Consider the following 21,839-nt stretch of genomic DNA (forward strand, 5'->3'; position numbering starts at 1 on the left):
AAAAAACCAACCAGATACAAGACGAATGTGCAAACTACACAAGGCATAAAATCCTAGGTCAGGATGGTGAATCCACGTGGTAACAGTGCTAACTGATCCACAACAGTGCCAGAGTCCGAGAAAATATTCCTAAATAATTCCCACATAAGTAAACGATATTTTGTTTTATTGACATAATGGAAAAATAAGTTTTCCTCCAATTTAAACAAAAGAAAGTGTAGACTATAATGATTTCTAAATTAATATCAATATTAAGTGACTGGAAACAGAATTTATAAAGCAATGGTATTTGATGCCAGGAATAATACAGTGGTGTGAAAAACTATTTGCCCCCTTCCTGATTTCTTATTCTTTTGCATGTTTGTCACACAAAATGTTTCTGATCATCAAACACATTTAACCATTAGTCAAATATAACACAAGTAAACACAAAATGCAGTTTTTAAATGATGGTTTTTATTATTTAGGGAGAAAGAAAATCCAAACCTACATGGCCCTGTGTGAAAAAGTAATTGCCCCTTGTTAAAAATAACCTAACTGTGGTGTATCACACCTGAGTTCAATTTCCGTAGCCACCCCCAGGCCTGATTACTGCCACACCTGTTTCAATCAAGAAATCACTTAAATAGGAGCTGCCTGACACAGAGAAGTAGACCAAAAGCACCTCAAAAGCTAGACATTATGCCAAGATCCAAAGAAATTCAGGAACAAATGAGAACAGAAGTAACTGAGATCTATCAGTCTGGTAAAGGTTATAAAGCCATTTCTAAAGCTTTGGGACTCCAGCGAACCACAGTGAGAGCCATTATCCACAAATGGCAAAAACATGGAACAGTGGTGAACCTTCCCAGGAGTGGCCGGCCGACCAAAGTTACCCCAAGGGCGCAGAGACGACTCATCCGAGAGGTCACAAAAGACCCCAGGACAACGTCTAAAGAACTGCAGGCCTCACTTTCTTCAATTAAGGTCAGTGTTCACGACTCCACCATAAGAAAGAGACTGGGCAAAAACGGCCTGCATAGCAGATTTCTAAGACGCAAACCACTGTTAAGCAAAAAGAAACATTAGGGCTCGTCTCAATTTTGCTAAGAAACATCTCAATGATTGCCAAGACTTTTGGGAAAATACCTTGTGGACTGATGAGACAAAAGTTGAACTTTTTGGTAGGCAAATGTCCCGTTACATCTGGCGTAAAAGGAACACAGCATTTCAGAAAAAGAACATCATACCAACAGTAAAATATGGTGGTGGTGGTAGTGTGATGGTCTGGGGTTGTTTTGCTGCTTCAGGACCTGGAAGGCTTGCTGTGATAGATGGAACCATGAATTCTACTCTCTACCAAAAAATCCTGAAGGAGAAAGTCCGGCCATCTGTTTGTCAACTCAAGCTGAAGCGATCTTGGGTGCTGCAACAGGACAATGACCCAAAACACACCAGCAAATCCACCTCTGAATGGCTGAAGAAAAATAAAATGAAGACTTTGGAGTGGCCTAGTGAAAGTCCTGACCTGAATCCAATTGAGATGCTATGGCATGACCTTAAAAAGGTGGTTCATGCTAGAAAACACTCAAATAAAGCTGAATTACAACAATTCTGCAAAGATGAGTGGGCCAAAATTCCTCCAGAGCGCTGTAAAAGACTCATTGCAAGTTATCGCAAACGCTTGATTGCAGTTATTGCTGCTAAGGGTGGCCCAACCAGTTATTAGGTTCAGGGGGCAATTACTTTTTCACACAGGGCCATGTAGATTTGGATTTTTTTTTCTCCCTAAAACATAAAAACCATCATTTAAAAACTGCATTTTGTGTTTACTTGTGTTATATTTGACTAATGGTTAAATGTGTTTGATGATCAGAAACATTTTGTGTGACAAACATGCAAAAGAATAAGAAATCAGGAAGGGGGCAAATAGTTTTTCACACCACTGTATATTAGTTACAGTATCTGCTGTGCCATAAATACATTTTACTGATATTGCCATTAATTACTCTATATGTCACTAAGAAAGTCCAGGTCAGGCAAGAACATTAGGTGATGTAATTTAATCCTGATAGTTAACAGGATGGGCGGCACAGTGGCGCAGTGGGTAGCGCTGCTGCCTTGCTGTTAGGAGACCCGGGTTAGTTTCCTGGGTCCTCCCTGCGTGCAGTTTGCATGTTCTCCCCGTGTCTGCGTGGGTTTCCTCAGGGTGCTCCGGTTTCCTCCCAAAGTCCAAACACTTTGTTCCTAGTGTGTACTTGGTGTGTGTGTGTGTGTGTGTGTGTGCGCGCCCTGTTTGGGGTTTGTTTCCTGCCTTGCACCCTGTGTTGGCTGGGATTGGCTCCAGCAGACCCCCGTGACCCTGTAGTAAGGATATAGCGGGTTGGTTAATGGATGGATGGATAGTTAACAGGATAGAACAATGAATAAACAAGCTTTGTTTGAAAAATTAGCACCACGATAAAGTCAAGTAAAAGTAAGTTAGATCTTTGAGTAAAATTTGGTATTAATTTGATATACTTGTCGCAGATAAACATCTCATTGTGATATTGCAGTGGATAAGTGTGCTTAGACAAATGGAGGGATGCATTGTTATCTTTATGCAGTATTTTCAGAATTTAACAAATTATCACTGTTAAGTTATTAAATTATCAGTAAACATTCTTAGTAAAATGCAGATACAATTACATTATTATTTGGCATGATGATGACCTCAAAGTTTCTTAAGTGCATTACTGATTTTCCCCAGCTAACCAAAATTATACATTTAATATAAATGACACTATAATAAAAAAATAACAACAATAGATTGGATATGTCAAAATGTACCTTCACTTTGTTACTTTGTGCATTAGTTGTTCATTTTTCCCTTTGCCAAGTGTGATTCTAGTGTGCCTTTGTGCCATTTGAGAGCTCAGATTTTACTCTCTGTGCTTAGAGAAACAGCTGTAGAGTTCTCTGAGTCAGTCATTTCAGGGTTGACTCGTCTGTGCAGAATGCAAACACCTCTTTAGAAAGCTGCCTACATTTGGAAAAAGTAAAAGAAAAAGCTATTTTCATAAGCAGACATTGCTTCTTTCCTTTGCCAAATGCTTACCCTGTGAAAAGACCCTTTCCCACATGCCTGGCAGTCAACAGCTTCTTCAGAAACAATTTTAAATGTTTTTGTGACGTCAAGGGGGCTGAAGAATTTGGACTGTGCTGAGCCTAGCAGGTCATATAAAAGTCTTGTGTGTGTCAGGCAGATAGCATATCAAAGCTGAGGTGTTTATTTAAGAGAGCTGTCACACTGCTGGCACAAAAGGAGATCCTATATCGGGGGTTCAGTACCATGGAGGACTTCTGAAAAAAGAATATTAATAAGAAAAGCAGAAGAAGGCAAAACACGACTATGTTGGGATCACTTTGGATTTCAGACAGTAATTAATTAAATAGCACAGACAAAATGAGCAAGCAGGGATCACTAGCAGCTTGTATTGCAAAAATGTATGAAGGGGGCACCTTGGACAGTACAGCTAGCTCTGGACATGGAACTCCTGCTAAAAAAGTTAGTCTTAATCCAACAAATAGTATGAGTGCTATGGACAGAAAGTTGAGTCTTTTAGACTCCAAAGTAGAAAAGTTAGTCAACAACCAGGGAGAAGTGCTCATGAAGCTGGATATTGTATACCAAGGCATTGGCAATTTGGAAAAAGGGCTTGGTAAGCTGAAACAAGTGGATGAACCTGTTTCTTCTACAGAGAAGAAATCAGAACAGATACAATTCAGTGAGATAAAAGCTCTGTGTACAGAAACAGTGAAACTCCTTAAGTCTTTTCAGTTGGATGCAACCAAACAAAAGGAGAAAATTGACAAGATGGATAACACTATGTCTGCAGTGGACAAAGTCATTCGATTTGTTGGAGAGACATTTAAAAGCTCAAAAGTAGTGGAATATATCCTTAAAGGCATGGTCCCTTGGAGAAAAGTTAGCCTTCTTGATGAGGTTAGTTAGCTAAGAGAGATTTGTTTTGCACTTTTTAAATTACAAATACAGCTAATGCCTTTATTACTGCATCTCTTGGCCTCGCGGGACAGTTCTAACTACTTTTGTTCTGCAGATTTGTGATTCATTAACTAACAAACACTACTATAAACATTGGTTTCAAAACTTTCTAAAATTATAATATCATAAACTGATTACAGTGAATGGAAATTACCCTTTACTCAGCTGTATATTCTTTCATATAGGCTATTCACTAAAATGATCCAGTTAACCATAAAGCATAAATTATGTTTGAATGAATAGTTTGTTGCAATATTTGAACACATACACTAATTAATAAATGTTGTACTTTAAAATTAGAATACTGTATTTTAAAATTAGGTTATTCTTATAATACTATTATTACATTTTTGATATGATTAGAAGACATCATTGTACAGAAGAACTTTAACCCGTAAAACCTAAAGATATAGTATATAATGTAATGTATGATAAATAATTTTCCATTTAGATTTCACTCCTGACTCCTACTTAATACATTCATCTCTAGTAATGGAAAAACAGGCATAATATAATATAATGTAAAATGATATAATATAATAAAATGTACATGCTTACTGAATTGAGATATCTAAATTGGATGCATCCAGAGTTGGTTCTTGGATTATGCCTTATGCCAAATGTTATCAGAATAGACTCCCAATGAATCTGTAATGAAGATGAGTCAAAAAGTGGATTAGGGCATAACATCTTATAATATGGGTGGGACAGTCAGTAGTGCTGCTGTCTCATGCTGGATTAAAATCCTGCGTCTGGACATTGTCTGCAAATTCTCCCCCTTATCTCTGTGGTTTCTAACGCCACATCCCAAGAGATGCCTGTTAGGCTAATTGGCAATTCTTAACTGGCCTGTGAGAGAATGGATATGTGCTTTATATTGTAGTGTAATGGACTGGTGCCCTGTCCACAGTTTATTCCTGCTTTGTAACTGTTGCTGCAGGGAGAGACTATTTTCCCCATAAAACCCTGAACTGGATAAAAGAGGTCTGAGAACGCCATGTTATAATATATCATAATGCAATTTTTATTCATGATGACATGCCTGCAGAGGTGGTTTCTGATTCTTCCAGTCAATTCTTTTTTTCAGCTGAGCAAAAATTTTTCGTAAAAATGCTTTAGCTAAAACAAATTCTGGAATCTTGTGATGAATTATTAATTAAAATAAGTTGCAATTTCATGTTAAAAAACACTTTACACATTTTTAGTGTTTCATAGATCTAAAAAGGTGAAAGGGAATTAAATTTATAGAAGAATGGGACTAAAACTATTACTAAATAAATCAGAGAGTGGTTTATGTTTTTAATTTAAATGTTTATTTTACATTTAGCTGGTGCATCTTCTGTCATCGTTTGATTAATAGAGCTGCTCCTATAAAATGCTGCCAGCTTAACAATAACTTGCTAGGAAAATGGTGCCAGCAAATTGGCATTGGGGAAGAGGACCGGCCCGACACAGAGAGGGGAAGAGCAACACACAGTAATATGTGACAAGCAATAGGCCTCTAGGATATGCAAGAGACAGGAACACCAGAGCAATGGAGAGAGTAGAACGATTACTCAGCAATTGCCCACAGTCCCAGTCGTAAGAGTGAATAAAAGGTCCCAGTTGGCTGGCAACATAATAAATGACCACTTGGCTGCAGCTGGTAACACAGTGTCCCTAGCTGGGTAACTACAGTAGAAGATATGTCGCCCATTCAAGGACAAGGTCAGGGAGGACAGGCTGAATGCCAGTTCTTTACCATACAGTGGTTCTAGACAAACACATTTTCTCATGTAAAAAAAGGCACGGGATAATGTCATCCCTTTAAGGGAGTGGGTGTCTGAGAATTTGCTGTGAAGGCGAGCCCTTTATAGACTAGTGAAGGTTCAGGGGTGCAGGCACATAGAAGATGGCGTGAGTGAGCTCTAGTGTTGTGACCCCATTGACAATGAAGGATGACACCTGAACGATTAGTTAAATGTGGCCTCTGGGTGTAACTGACCCCAGAATGCCATTCAAAGCCACCTTCATGCTACAGTTAAATTTGGGTCAAATGCTGACTCTGAATATTTTTGGTGAGGTTCCTCAGTTCAGATTAGCTATAATGAGAGTGCTGTCTACTGTATTTAGCAAATCTCTGCAGACTTGCAGATTTTCTTTTCATAGTAGGTGCAGCAGCAAGGGAGCAAAAATTCAAGTCACTCTTAATGACATGTTGATGTGTTGCAGTGAATTTCAGCCCTTTTGTAATTTGTAGGCTCCACTGAATTTAAACATGACCTTGGACAATACAGTGAAATCCATGTGAGAATTAACTACTCCAAATGCAAAGCTAGGTCCAAAATGTTATAGAGCAGAAGCACTAAACGCCATGCCATACTACCATATTTAGCCTCTAATGATAGTTTTAACACTATAAAAAGAATCATCCAGCTCCATAATTCCAATGAACTCCTTTGTATAAGCGTTGTAGCTCTAACTGGCAGCTGTCATCTTCTCAGAATAAGCGTATCAAGAGAGCAGTCTTTTATCTTAACTTTGTTGACTGGGAACAGACACATAGGCTATAGAGGACTGGGTATTTACAGAACAGTGATAGCTGTTACAGATAAAGCGGAAAGGAAAAACAGTGTGCTTCATTTAATTTGCTAAGTTTAACTGTAATTGTAATTAAAATCCATTTTACCTTAAAAAGGCCATAGCCCCTGGCCTGAGCTGTTGTCTCCTGCAGATTTGTGTGGTCTCTTTCACATTCTCTTATAGGCTGAAAAGATTTTCCCTGATATTTTAAACTCAGAAAACATGAGCAGCTGCACTCTGATTAGTTTTTTAAGTCATGTTCCTAAAATACCCGATAGTCTGATGAAAATAAATTTTCAATTACAGTCCCAATTTCAACAGGAAATGTTAAATCCTAAATGTGCTTTAATGTTCACATCTTTAAAAGGACGACAGATAATGGTGTTGTATTCCTGATCCATTGACGCACCTTTATCTTTTTATTGCTTGTTTCAGTTTACTGCATATTGTAGTTTTAAGTATAAAACAAAACTTTTTTCATTCATTTTATTCTTATCTGCTATTCAATTTTCTATATATGTGCATCAGATTTTATAGTTCTCCATGATAGGAAAGTTGTCTTGCTTTGAGAAGTATGTTGACATGAATGTTTTATGTACAGTGCTATTTAACTCTAAAATACAGGTTTGTGGTAAATTTTTAATGAATGTTTCTTTATAAAAGAGTTCCATATATAATATGTGTGTGTGGGGGGGTTGCTTCCTGGGTCCTCCCTGCGTGGAGTTTGCATGTTCTCCCCGTGTCTGAGTGGGTCTCCTCCAGGTACTCTGGTTTCCTCCCACAGTCCAAAAATATGCAGGTTAGGTGCATTTGCAATCCTAAATTGTGCCTAGTGTGTGGGTGTGTGTGTGTCCTGCCCATGGTTTGTTTCCTGCCTTGCGCCCTATGTTGGCTGGGATTGGCTCCAGCAGACCCCCGTGACCCTGTAGTTAGGATATAGCGGGTTGGATAATGAATGGATATATATATGTGTGTAATGTGTGTTTTCAGTGACCATACAAATGTTCAGAATTTTAAAATGGCTAAGGTTAGTAAATGCAACACTAAATACACCATAATGTTTGCATTAAAAAAATAAAAAAAAGATTTGTGTTATTTTAAATGGCCCTGGTATTTTTGTATATGTGCGTTTATGCGTATGTCAGCCAACTCATATTGAATTTAAGTTTTCCAAAGATGAGAAGTGAGTGATTGTCCTAAAATTTAAGTAAAACATCAATATTCTTTTTCATTATGTGATATATGAAAAACAAAGTGAATAAAGAAATTTTCTGTTAAACAGAATACCATTAGGTATGTTGTGACTGACAGACTTAATGAGAATCAGTGGAGTACAAGTAGTAATAGTAATATTGTCACTTGTACAAATTACAGTGGAAATTCTTACCAACATGGTTTCATGATAAAAGAAAAAAGTCACTTAAATACAGAACATTATTTTTAATTAATTTAGTGCGTCATCTTGAAATGGGTTATGAAGCATATCTTAGGATACCTAGGGTCTGTAATTCTTTGTATTTGTCAAGATTAAAATGAAACACAGAGACTTACAAAGGCATGAAGTAATTTGCCATTTTTCCTCTTAGTTTTCATGAAGAAAATATGATGTTCAGTACAGTATATTGTTGTCTATACTATAACATTTTGAAACAGATACATTGTTTTAGGATCACCATCTGTTCATAAATTACTGCTCGATTTCTTTCTATTGTTGAATACTAATAATACTTCAGGATCTTAAGATATGCAGAAACAGAGTATAGTATATTCTGTAGTCACTTTATCTCTCAGTGTTAGTAAATACATTTGAGCATAGAGAAAACACTGGTTAAAGTACCACATTTTTAAGGTTAGAACCAACTTTCCATCCATCCATCCATCCATCCTCTTCCACTTATCTGAAGTTGGGTCGCGGGGGCAGCAGCTTGAGCAAAGATACCCAGACTTCCCTCTCCCTGGCCACTTCTTCTAACTCTTCTGGGGGAATCCCGAGGCGTTCCCAGGCCAGCCGGGAGACATAGTCCCTCCAGCGTGTCCTGGGTCTTCCCCAGGGCCTCCTCCCGGTTAGACGTGCCTGGAACACCTCATCAGGGAGGCATCCAGGAGGCATCCTGATCAGATGCCCGAGCCATCTTATCTGACTCCTCTTGATGCGGAGGAGCAGCGGCTCTACTCTGAGCCCTTCCTGGATGACTGAGCTTCTCACCCTATCTTTAAGGGAAACCTAGACACCCTGCGGAGGAAACTCATTTCAGCCGCTTGTATTCGCGATCTCATTCTTTCGGTCACTACCCATAGCTCATGACCGTAGGTGAGGGGAGGAACATATATAGACTGGTAAATTGAGAGCTTTGCCTTATGGCTCAGCTCCTTTTTCACCACGACAGACTGATGCAGAGCCTGCATCACTGCGGATGCCACACCGATCCGCCTGTTGATCTTACGCTCCATTCTTCCCTCACTCATGAACAAGACCCCCGAGATACTTGAACTCCTCCACTTGGGGCAGGATCTCAATCCCATCCCTGAGAGGGCACTTCACCCTTTTCCGGCTAAGGACCATGGTCTCGGATTTGGAGGTGCTGATTCCCATCCCAGCCGCTTCACACTCAGCTGTGAACCGATCCAGAGAGAGCTGAAGATCACGGCCTGATGAAGCAAACAGGACAACAACATCTGCAAAAAGTAGTGACATAATCCTGAGTCCATCAAACCGGACCCCCTCAACGCCCTGGCTGTGCCTGAAAATCAGTACTTAAAAGTTATGAACAGAATCTGTGACAAAGGGCAGCCATGGCGGAGTCCAACTCTCACTGGAAACGGGTTCGACTTACTGCCGGCAATGTGGACCAAGCTCTGACACTGATCATATAGGGACCGAATAGCCCTTGTCAGGGGGTCCGGTACCCCATACTCTCGGAGTACCCCCTACAGGATTCCCCAAGGGACACGGTCGGACGCCTTTTCCAAGTCCACAAAACACATGTAGACTGGTTGGGCAAACTCCCATGCACCCTCCAGGACCATGCTAAGGGTGTAGAGCTGGTCCTGAATCCGAGGTTTGACTATCTGACAGACCCTCCTCTCCAGGACCCCCGAATAGACTTTTCCAGGGAGGCTGAGGAGTGTGATCCCTCTGTAGTTGGAGCACACCCTCCGGTCCCCCTTCTTAAAGAGGGGGACCACCACCCCAGTCTGCCAACCAAGTTTCTTGCTGCAAGAAATAAATGGTATTTGTGTTTAACTGCTTTGGGTTGTGTTACAATACTCAGCACTTGTATTTATAGGGAGCAGTAAACAGTGTACTGAACACATGGTAATATTTCAATTTGTATTGACTTGCTTCTTTAAATGCTCTTTCTTAAGGTCTGCTAAGTGTTCTGTAAGTGATTGACTGAGGTACTACAAGCTAACCTTGCTAACTGCCAATATCCCCAATAAATGTATGTATTTAGAAGTTAGTAGTTCATGCATGGGTAGTCTCTTTTTTGTGAAGAAAAAAAAGCAATATTAATTCCATTCAGCTACAGTTCCCATTAAGAGGCAATTAGTGGATTTTTTGCATTTTTAGGATCTTGCACTTTATTATAAAATAAATTAAGGTATGTTTTTTTTAATCACATGCAGAGAGCAAAGTACAGTGAAATTCTTACTTGCATTTCTGACCAATGTTCAATATGTAGTTTATTGACTTTAAAGCTTTTTTTGGGCATATAATGGTAAGGACTCAAGTTATGATCTCTCTTTTTATTATTTTTTTATTCTTGCAGTTGATTCTTGAGGTGTAGTTAAAAGAAAACATCTGTGGTTGATCAAGATAAAAATCTGTTGATGTCTATAGCAATTTGCGAGTATGGTCACGGCATTTGTCTTGCATTAAAATAAGGCCCTATGTTGTTCAAATGTTGTTTGATTGACCATACATTGTATTTATAATTTTTTTTTTTATCTTTCTCTGAATGTACTCTATGTAAAGATTATTTACCAAAGCATTATCATAGCTGGAAATTCAACATTAATTGAACATAAAATGTAAAATAGAAAATAGAATTTTTAAGAATTGAATTTTTATACTTTTGTTTCAAGGAGAGTCGGGCTACTTAATGTTCCAAATGTCTTCATATGTTAACGTGAAGCTAAATTAATAGCTGTTGACCGTAAAGCCAAATGCAGTTATCTTCAGTAATATCTTGAATATAGTTTAGTTTTGAAAATTCACTTTGGAAAATCTTTTTATTTATAAGATACTGGACTTTGTGATGTTATATATTGTCTTAAAATGATTTTACAGAAAAGAGAGGAACTTGAGGAGCCAAGTGCAAAACTAAAAACTGGAGTTCATAATCGAGGAATTCAAGCTGAGATCAAAAGGTTTCCTGAAGGTTTGTGTGTATAAAGACTTTAAAAGTACTGAATATAGTATGCAGCTGTAGCCACTAATTGTGATAAGCTGTAATAGGTTTAGTTTAATAAGGAAAGTTGCTTTAAAAATGATTATGGGTAATTGGTATGATGTATTTACATTTTCTTTAAGCACCTAATAATAATACAGTACATTTATAAAGAAGAGTACATATGGTTGAGTAATCTGGTTTAGTCAATTATTGGTGTAGTCCAGGGATCTCAAACTCCAGTCCAGTTTCATTCTAACCCTTTTCCTAATTAGTGACCTGTTTTTACTGCTAATTAACTTATTTTGAATTAATTGTAATTGACTTGCTTTTGAAGACTCAGAACCCTTACTTGTTTCTTTTTCCTTAGTTAGCAACAATGAGATACAAAATGAGCCAAATATGACTAGCAGACTGTGTTGATCGTACAGTACCTGAAAATAAAGAAAGGTGAAAGTCTCAGGAATGTTGATCTGCTCAGGTCCACAAAACATTTTACCAGAGCTCTTAGAAAGGAGAAACTCAACAATTTCAGAAATGGATGGTAATGCACAATGAGAGCAGCAACAAGCCATGGAAGTAAAGAACAGGTTTAATTAACAACAAGACTCAACGCCTAATTAAACAACTGCTTGGAGTGAAATTAGGTGGAGTTTGAGACCCTGACTTAGTTGGTCTTTTGCTGGCTTACTAACTTCACATTTCATTTCTTTTTGGGTGACGATTAAGTAAAGTCATGTCAAGTGAAGTTGGAGAGCATGCACTGGTACAGTGCGTTGCCACACCCACTACACGCAAAACAACTCAGGATCCCAGTTGGCAACCCCAGGCAGACACACAGTCCAGTCCCACCCTCCGGAAATGACCCTCTATCTACCGCAGCCAGGTGTTACATGGGCAGCCACTTGGGTCCCCAACAATGAGTATCTTACGAGCTGGATCACCCTCAGGGAAACGCGCCACATGGCCGTAGTGCCGTAACTGACGCTCCTTCAGTACAGGTAACGTGCCTCATTCGGGACTACATGAGCAACCGCTCATTCGACACAAAGTCAAACCAGCGGTACCCAAGGATTTTCCTGAGAGACACAGTACCAAAGAAGTCCAGTCTTCATCTCAGGTCACTGGAGAGCGTCCATATCTCGCAACCATATAGCAAGACAGGAAGTACCAGGACTCTAAAGACATGAACCTTCATCCTTTTGCATAGATATCAGGAGTGCCACACACCCCTTTCCAGCGACCTCATGACCCCCCATGCTCTCCCAATCCGTCTACTGACGGAAGAGCCAACAGAGACACGAATGTCACTGCCAAGGTAAGTAAACCTCTCGACAAGTGCAGAAATGAAGAAATTCAGGGAAACAAATTTTAAAAAACAGGTCAATTAAAATCAATTCAGATGAAATTAATTAGCACCAAAAACAGGTCACTAATTAAGAAACATTTTAGAATGAAAACCTGCCGCCACTGCGGGCCTCCAGGACTGGAGTTTGAGATCCCTGGTTTATTTTGTAGTTAAGGTATCCCTTGTTTAGATATTAAATTGAAGAAGCACTTCATTACTGTTTAAAATTTTGTAATGTAGCTCGTATAATTTAAAATGCTCATAAATCAGTCAATGAATTTCAATAGTTAAATATATAAGTATGTTGAGTATACAGTTGGCAATTATTAAACAATGGAACAATGAAGGACTAATATGTACTCTTCATCTGTTGTCTGATGCTTTGTTTCATTATTTATCTTTTATATAAATACAGCCTAACCAAATAAACAATTAAAAAGCCATTAATGTTTAACCTTTCTTGGTTTTAAACTCTTTTTTTTTGGTTTCTTCTTACAGCTGTAGAGAAGACATTGCCAGATGAGAGTATATCCAGTGATGATATTGTTCATTTGCAATCCCTGAACCAAGTTGAGGAAAAACAAAAAAATGCCAATCCGTCAGGAGAAAAATCTACTAAGTCAAAGAACCTCGACTTCAAAAAGGACACAACAAGCCCCCTTGCCACAGCTGAGCATGACCAAAAACCTTCCAAAAAAACTAAGGAAGTTACCATTAAAAGCAGAGAACCCACACGCTCACAGACCTTTGATAATGACACATATGATATCAGTGGTACGTCATCTAACTATGATGCATCATCCTGCAACAAAGAAGAGACAAAAAATGCCAGCCTTTCTGTTACTTCTGTGCATTCTGAGCCTCTTTTCTCAGAAACAAATCACCAGTCTAAGCAAGCAACAATATCCTCCCTAGAAAGGTAAACATTTTCAACATAAATGATATTTAATTAGCTGCCTAGTATTAAATCTGAGCAGCATATTACTTGTATACATTTAGAGAGCAAATGTGAATATGTTATTGTAGATTTGTTTAGGAAAGGTATGTGTTGTACAAGGACTTTAGTTTTTAGGTTTAGTTTTTTCCTTTAAGAGGAAAAATAAGCTTTGCTTTTGTTTAATCAACCACCAGTATGGGAATTCCTGAAGAAGAATTGTTATGTCTTGTTGGCAATTTGTGAAAAATGTATTTCTTTGCAGATATATTTTTCTCTGTTTTTAAAGGTGGTTTTGTGGGTTTTGGTTCATGAAGCGTCAGGTTTTGTTATTATTACCTTTCTGGGATGTGTATTTAAAAAACTCATTTTTGAATGTTTATTGCACCTCCATATTGTTTTTTCCAGTTCATTGCTAGAGAGTTTTGGTTCAGAATTTAGGTGATGTGATGTCTCAAGTGGGCGGCATGGTGGTGCAGTGGGTAGCGCTCCTGCTTCGCAGTTAGGAGATCTGGGTTCGCTTCCTGGGTCCTCCCTGCGTGGAGTTTACATGTTCTCCCCGTGTCTGCATGGGTTTCCTCCGGGTGCTCCGGTTTCCTCCCACAGTCCAAAGACATGCACGTTAGGTGCACTGGCGATCCTAAATTGTCCCTAGTGTGTGCTTGGTGTGTGTGTGTGTGTTTGTGTGTATGCACCTGTGGTGGGTTGGTGCCCTGCCCAGGGTTTGTTTCCTGCCTTGCACACTGTGTTGGCTGGGATGGGCTCCAGCAGACCCCCATGACCCTGTAGTTAGGATACAGTGGGTTGGAGGATGGATGGATGGATGTCTCAAGTGTGACGTTATGAAAGCTGAGGTTAGCCTCTACAAGTCTTGATCAAAGATTCTGTTCGTAGTTGCTGATTTTCTGAACTTCTACTCAAGTTATTTCATTTCCGATTTAGCTTAGTGTTTTTGTTTTATTGCCAGTGCTTTTTAATCACTTGATTTTCACCCTTGCTAGCCTTTTTCACCTTGTTTATCTCCTGTTTTTTCTTATTCTTCAGTGCCTTTGGGGATAGCCATTTGTTTTGCCATAGAAGAACAAAAATGACGTTATATACTGTATAAGTAGTGTACAAATGAAAAAGTACTTGTAATCCCTAGGTAAATATTGTCATATACAGTTAGTCGTTAATTGCCATGCTAACTGTTTTCATAGTGTGGTGTGCATAGAGTTTCTTCCACAGCATGTGGAAAATTGTTATTGTAAAACAGCATAAAAGGCTGTCAGAATTGTCCAAATAACAATTGATTTTTGCTTTTTCCATTATTTCTATTATGAAGATAGGAGAAAATGAAAAAGAAGATTTTTGAATGGCGTAAAGGAATAATTTTGTTCAGGACGATGTAGGAATTACCATAAAGTATGAATGGGGTTGAATTAATGAGAAAATACATTTAAAAACCTAATTGCCAAAAATTTACAATTTCCTAAAAATATCAAAGTAAAATTGCAGTAAGATTTACATTAGAAAAATAAGGTGATTTATAGTTAGGTATTTAAGATAATGGCAATAATCCTAACACAAATGATAACTAAATTAAACTTGAGCATCATAAATGAATTATGACAGTTTGGTCAAATTGTTTTTTTATGGGGTGTTGCTGTTTTGTGTATTTGTTTGTGTGGCTGCCACCATTTTGTAGTTTTGGCTAATATGATAAACATGTAAGCTAGGCATGTGATGCATGTAAAATGTGATTGGTGGGATCATGACTGTCATGTTATAAAAGATGGCTGAATACTTTAATCAGTGACTAATCTTTATTAAAATGAAGGGAAAACTTTTCCAACAGACTTTAATGTTAGTTGGATTTTTCGATCCAAGGAATCAATTTCTGGCTTTTTTTTGTTTTATTTTAAAACATCCTGGAATAGTTTGAATTTTTTCTTGTCATGTAATACCAATTTGCTTTTCTTATGGGCGCAGCCATTTTCTGTCATTTGCATTACTTGTAACCATGATAATATTGCCCAGAATTCTCTGGGGTGGCATGACATCTCACATTATTGACACAAACATAAAAAGGTCAGCAAGTTCAATTTTGTTTTACCCAATGATTGAATAGAACTGTGTGTTATTAGTCATTCCTTTGAAGTATTTCTAGTTTAAAAAGACTTATTCTCTGACTTCTCAACTATTTTAGTTATGATTCATGTTTAGCTCCTTAGCTCGATTCCTGGTTAACAAATTTTGAGCATCTCAGGATACGTCTCCTCTCCTGGTCCTTATCTAAAAATATTTCACTAGCTCATTGAGACAGAACAGTTAGGAATAAACAAATTCATTTTCAAGTTTAGACTTGTTTTTATAGTTTTCAACTGCAAGTTTAGTTTTGTCCTGAGAACTATTGTAGCCAAGATGGATGACATCATGTCTTAGAAAACAGAAAGAAGGTATTTTAGACCAGGCAGTGAAAAATCCTTTAGGGAATAATTTAAACAAATAGCGAACATTAAGGTCAAAAAGCACATGAAAGCACCTAGCAACTAATTCAAAGTCTGAGAAGGCAGAAGTACATCCAATAACTTGTCCAATTTTCCCTACCTAAAAAAAAAATTCCCATACAATGCAAAATTAAACAAAGTAGTGAATATCCTTAATTTTTATACAGTTGCATATTATTAAGAGTATGTCTAGTCACCTTGTTTTTTGAAAGAAAAATGTGTGTCACCATAATGTGTCCAGGAGTCTTTACACAAAGAACCATAGACACTTGAAATGAGCTACCAAGTAGTGTGGTAGACAGTAAGACTTTAGGGACTTTCAAAACTAAACTCAATGTTTTTTTGGAAGAAATAAGTAGATAGGACTGGCGAGCTTTGTTGGGCTGAATGGCCTGTTCTCGTCTAGAGTGTTCTAATGTTCTAATGTCTTCTTATTTAACACAAATGACACTAGTTGAAATTGTAAAGATAAACATGGAGTTAACTGTTACACCCACTTTCAGAGAAAATTTACAAGGTTATGCCTTTTCATATGACTTTTGATTATGCATTATTATATTTGGTTCTCATTAAGACATATTTTGTTAGTTCTTCTGATACAGGGAGGAAAACCTCTAGTGTTTTGGATGAAGATCACACAACAGAAACACTTCCTGTAACCCAGTCAAATCAAGTGAACCTGAAAGCTTCAAAAATGTATACCGAAAGCATGAAGGCGATATTGGAAAAGCAGACAGAGTGCCGCACATCCTTGAAACCTGAAGGGACATCCTCAAAACGCAAAGATTCCTCAATCAAGAAGGAATCCTCAACTCCTTTAACAAAGTCCAGCTGCTTATCAAAACCAAAAAATGAACAGAAACCTCTTGTGCAAGACTCCAAAATGAGTGGAATGCAAAAGAAAGATGGTAACTTATTAAAGCAGTTCAGTTTGGAGAAAAGCATAAATGAACCTCACAAAGAACAAGGTAATCAAATGAAGGATTCTGACCCAGGAGGTCATGAAAAAGAAGCAGGAGAAAATTCTGATGCAGTCCGGAACTGTGAAGAACAGCCTAAAGCGGAGCTATCAGAGGCTAAGAGTTGTACAGAAACAACCCAAAAGGCGTCATTAATTGTCATTGGTAAGTGTTTTAGGTATACATTAATATAAGCTTCTCATGTTCACATTGTATATGTGGTTAATATGTAAATATGTAAGTCAAAAATCAAGAGTGGTCTCTCCTAGACTTTCTCATATACTTAGATATGAGGATAGCTATTTGGGGAGTAAACCTCAAGACAATGATTCTATTTTCATATTATGTACATTAAAGAACCATCAACAAAAAATCTAATCAAATTAATAATATATTGAACAATTATTATAATGGTAAAGTTGAATAAATCGGACTGTGAAGCTGCATGAATAAAAAGTACCACTTCCAGTTAGTGGAAATAGCTCAAAAGTTGATAGAAATCTATGTTTTGTACCTGATACTTGTATGCAAAATTTGGTTGACCTAACTGAAAGCATGCTCAAGTTATAGTGTTTACATAAACACGCACACGCACACGCACACGCACACGCACACACATACACACACATACACATACATAATTCCAAAAATAGTATTTTTGGACTCGGGGAGGTCTAAAACATTGAGATTTATCAAAATCTCAAAATCTAATTTTTGGATGAGTACAATACTTTCCCTATACTTCATATATGAGAAAGTCAAAATCATTAGTCTTCTCGTAACTATACTTGATATTCTTATCTGAGAAAAATCTGGATGTGAATTAAACATGCAGTGCCAACAGGCTATATTGACGGAGAACAGAAATGCAACACTTGTTGCTAGACTGAATTTTGAGTGTTGATTGCTACTATAAATAAACTATAAACAAATAAAAGTAATAGGAAAACAAAATGTTGCAACAAAAAAACAAATGGGAAAAGAACATGAACTGTGAACATTAACAACATATGTCTTGCACTTCTTTAATATATGGTGTGACCCACTCCGGCAGCCACCACTGCTTGGTATCTTTGGTTCATTGAGCCAATGAGGCCCAGAATTTGCAGTTGGGACAATTGACAGACAAATGGGCCAGTCTCTAAATTTTGCAATCTTGTGCATCTCAACAGTGCTTTATTGTGTTAAGGTCAGAAGAGAAAGAAGGGTAAGGCAGTAGCTAGACACCAGTATTCCTCAGCAAAGTGCTGACCACAACAACTGTGTGTGGCCTGGCATTGTTCTGCTGTAGGGCCAGGTTGTATAGAATGTGCTAGCCCAGGCCATATGACAGACAGCTCTTGTTCGAAAGCCAGTAGCATGAAGCCTGTCCCTTTCAGTCCTGTCACTGATGGCGGGTGTTGTGTCTGCTGGCAGTTCAGCAGCATTGGTGGCAGATCATGAACAATCTCTTAGATGGACCAGTCTGCAATGTTCCTGCTGTGTAATGGTCACTGGAGGATGACCAGATCTTGAACACTCATATATCTGCTTGTCTGCTGAAACAGTTGAGAGTCAGTGTAGTAGCTTAACTTTTAGTGTCTGACATGCTGGCATATCACATGCCTGCATCACAGCATGCAGTCACCTTCATCTGGTGACATTTGATGAATTATGGAATACACAGGAAGCTGACCAAAGTTTTGAGTTCCTCTTGGAGATGACCTTATCAGAAACTGTTCCCCTTGGAAATCATTTGGTAAAGGTACTCATAAGTCTTTGTTTGTTTGCCTCACTGTTCAAGGCGTATTGCGGTTGAGAGGATCTGAAACAATCTGACCATTTTTTGTAAAAGTATTTAACCCCAGAGAGCTTGAAGATGAAGTGACTTGCTCACCAAATAAGATTTAAAAGTGTGACTTTGTGCTGAAAATTCAGTTCCTTATTGCTTGCTTTATTATTTAGTTAAATCAGTGCGTATTGAAATAATTAAAAGGTTATCAACTGTTTGATATTGACATTCTTGCTTCCCAGAGATTATGTATAGAAGTTTTAAAAGAAAACATATTTGACTGGGGTTACAGCATATTTGAAGGAGCATTGTTCTTAAAAATGTATGACAAAGTATTCAACAGTTATGGGCTCAATTCAGTACAACTTAAGACTTTCCTGTCTTGTAACAGAATCAATGGCAGTCTTGTAATTTGAAAGTTATTCATTGCTTTTTGTTAAAAATTACAAAAAGTAAATCAATTAATTTCACTTTAAGCTTTTTTTTTCTGTTGGCTTCTTATTACAGATGACAGCCCTCCATTGCCAGCCCCTTTTGAGCACAGAATTGTAAATGCAAAACAGATGGCAGTTACAACATGCTACTCTGTAAGCCAGTATGAAGTATTAGGAGGGTAAGTGTTTTTTTCATTTTTGAGTGGTAATTACCATGCAGGTAAAATATATTAAGAAAATCCATAGTGGTATTTTTCATAAACAAACATTGAAAAAATCATTACAATTATGAAGTATTGCTGGGTGTGTTTCAGAATTTGGTACAACTAATTTCTAGTAAACAGAGGTGCTGGGCTCCTAAATAATATTGTCTGAATACATAAAAATCTTTATTACCTGTCACATACTAATGGAGCACATAAGATGTACACTAATATTTTAAATATAACCAACAGAAATGTGAAATATTCATAAAACATATTCATCAGCTCCAGTTTGATACGACATCTATGAATCTCAGTGTTTTTATTCATGTCTCTTTATTCTCATTTAATCCAGTTCAGGCTCACAGGATTAAACTTGCAGAGTTGTTCATAGGCTAGTCTCATGTACATATCAGATATTCTTCAGCATAAAACATTTTTTTACCCAGATGTTATTTTGTTGGGCTCTAGTGTATGCAACTATGCAAACTGTAAATAGTTTGCCATGTATTTTTATGTATATTATAATCAGTGTTGCATTTATAAACAGTTGTGCTTTCAATTATGCACCAGATAATAAAATACTACTAATAATCTTTTTTTTACAATTTTTCATAGAGAAAGTATGCAGCTTATAGGTTTGCTTCATAGGACAGTTCAGGCATTAGTATGAGGCCTTTTTAAGTAATTCCACAATCCAAATATCTTCATTTTAAAAGTTTTAGTAAAATGCAAATCAAAACAGTTCACACAAAAATAGAAAAAAAATTGATATTACAAGGAATTGAAGAAGTTCTTGTTTAAAGAAAGTGCTGTTTAAGGCTTATTTATCTTGTTTCATTTCTTTTTACATTTGATCATACAGTCATATTACGTGTAGAACGGTCAGAGAACTGTGTGCCGATTTGCAATTTATTCTAACAGTCCATGCTTTTAGAAGAGTGATGACTATTTCCAAAAATTGGCTTAATTAACACTCTATTATAGAGATATAGCTGAGAAAGGTCTATTTAATGTTAACTTACAGGGTTAAAAGACTACAGTATATCTTAAACTGATATTCTATTGAAATTAAGCAGATACTTATGTGAATTTAACATTAACATTAACTTTCTAAGATTGGCTCTTACAAGTATAATAGTGATTGAGTTTTCTGTGTTTTAAATCATCTTATTACTTCATCAAGTAAGTTAATGAACATTGTTACTCCTTTCTATATACTCTTTATAAAATATACTACATATAAACTTTTTATGTTTCTCTTCATTTTTCTTTTCATTTTTCTATCTTGATATACGATAGAATAGAAATAGTTGGCATAGTTTGAAGGAACACAGCACAGTGGCATCTATGGTACATAGTTGGCAATTAACTGAGTGCCTTGAGTTGTTTGTGGTACAGTATTTATACCTGTGTTAAAGAGAATCTTGTTGGGATAATGGCATAGAGGAAGGTGATTAATACCAACAGAATCATTTGGAAAGAAGTAATTTTATTATCAGCTGTCATACAGTAAACCGAGATAAAATATAATCATAAATCTAGATCCATCTACTGTATCCTTATACTCCCTAAATGACCTGTTGCGACCATAATAAAATAAATTAAATTATTTTATTTCTTGGCTTCTCACTGGAGACTTGGTTATTAGAGTTTATTCAGGTATTAATAGACCTTGTACATTTTCTTAATATATTGTTGCTTCTTTTCTGATAAGCAGCACCACACGACAAAACTCGGGATTCCTGGTTGGCAACCCCCAGGCACGCTCACGGTCCAGTCCTAGCCTCCGGAAATGACCCTCTATCTGCTGCAGCCAGGTGAAACGTGGGTGTCCCCTTGGCCTGGTCCAGCCACTCAGGGTCCTTGGCAATGAGGATCTTGCAAGCTGGATCACCCTCAGGGAAGCGCGCCACATAGCTGTAGTGCCATAACTAACATGCCCTCACAATACAGGTAATTTGCCTCATTCAGGACTCCATGAACAACCGCTCATTCGACACAAAGTCAAACCAGTGGTACCCAAGGATTCTCCAAAAAGACACACTACCAATGGAGTCCAGTCTTCGTCTCAGGTCACTGGATAACATCCACGTCTCACAACAATATAGCAAGACAGGAAGCAGCAGGACTCTAAACACTTGGACCTTCGTCCTTTTTCAGAGATATTGGGAGCACCACACACACCCTTTTCAGTGACCTCATGACCCCCCAAGCTCTTCCAATCTGTCTACGGACTTCATAGGAAGAGTCACTGCTGAGGTATGTAAACCTGTCGACAAGGTTGAAACTCTCCCTGCAGACAGACACACACACAGACGGCTGTGCCTAGGAGGTCATTAAAGGCCTGGATCTTGGTTTTTATCCAGGACACTCACAAGCCCAGACACTCTATTTAAATATACAGTAATATTTATGTTTCTGTATTTTGTCAACAATTAATGTATGAATAGATGTCTTATAATTGACTAAAACTCTCTCACAGGCTGGTTTATGCCATGCCTCCAATGATGAGGAGTCAAATTCCAAATCTCATAACTTTGCAAGGTAAAAAGTGGTTCTTGAAAATTGGTGAGTGGATGTCATAAATGACCTTGCCTCCATCAGTTCTTTTTTTGCCTCATTGTCCTTGTTTTGTCTGTTAAAGTCATAAACCACTAATACTACATTTGATTTTTGGCAGAAAATTACAGGTTTTATGCTTTTGTAAAGTCTAGATGAAAA

At 37.6% G+C, this 21,839-nt stretch overlaps 1 protein-coding gene and 1 long non-coding RNA gene across 3 annotated transcripts in view; one reads left to right on the plus strand and one right to left on the minus strand.

Moving 5' to 3' along the window:
• Nucleotides 1-5,803, minus strand: part of LOC120535354 — a 59,231-nt gene extending 53,428 nt beyond the window's left edge. Inside the window, exons 1-2 of the long non-coding RNA XR_005634889.1 lie at nt 4,583-5,803; nt 2,809-3,001 (exon numbers count right to left, since the gene is read on the minus strand). This is a non-coding gene — a long non-coding RNA (uncharacterized LOC120535354). The remainder of the gene's footprint in view (nt 1-2,808; nt 3,002-4,582) is intronic.
• The window catches only part of mylk3 (myosin light chain kinase 3), a 78,848-nt gene that overhangs the window by 17,125 nt on the left and 39,884 nt on the right, over nt 1-21,839 (plus strand). Inside the window, exons 1-5 of one of the 2 annotated variants that reach the window (XM_039763136.1) lie at nt 3,220-3,964; nt 10,878-10,968; nt 12,824-13,244; nt 16,337-16,872; nt 18,986-19,091. In XM_039763136.1, coding sequence (XP_039619070.1) covers nt 3,425-3,964; nt 10,878-10,968; nt 12,824-13,244; nt 16,337-16,872; nt 18,986-19,091 — 1,694 coding nt within the window. In that variant the 5' untranslated portion in view covers nt 3,220-3,424. Of the gene's footprint in view, nt 1-3,219; nt 3,965-10,877; nt 10,969-12,823; nt 13,245-16,336; nt 16,873-18,985; nt 19,092-21,839 lie in introns of those variants that run through there. The other variant, XM_039763137.1, reaches the window with a different exon arrangement.

This window comes from Polypterus senegalus, chromosome 9, assembly GCF_016835505.1.
Source record: "Polypterus senegalus isolate Bchr_013 chromosome 9, ASM1683550v1, whole genome shotgun sequence".
Taxonomy (NCBI): Eukaryota; Metazoa; Chordata; class Cladistia; order Polypteriformes; family Polypteridae; genus Polypterus; species Polypterus senegalus.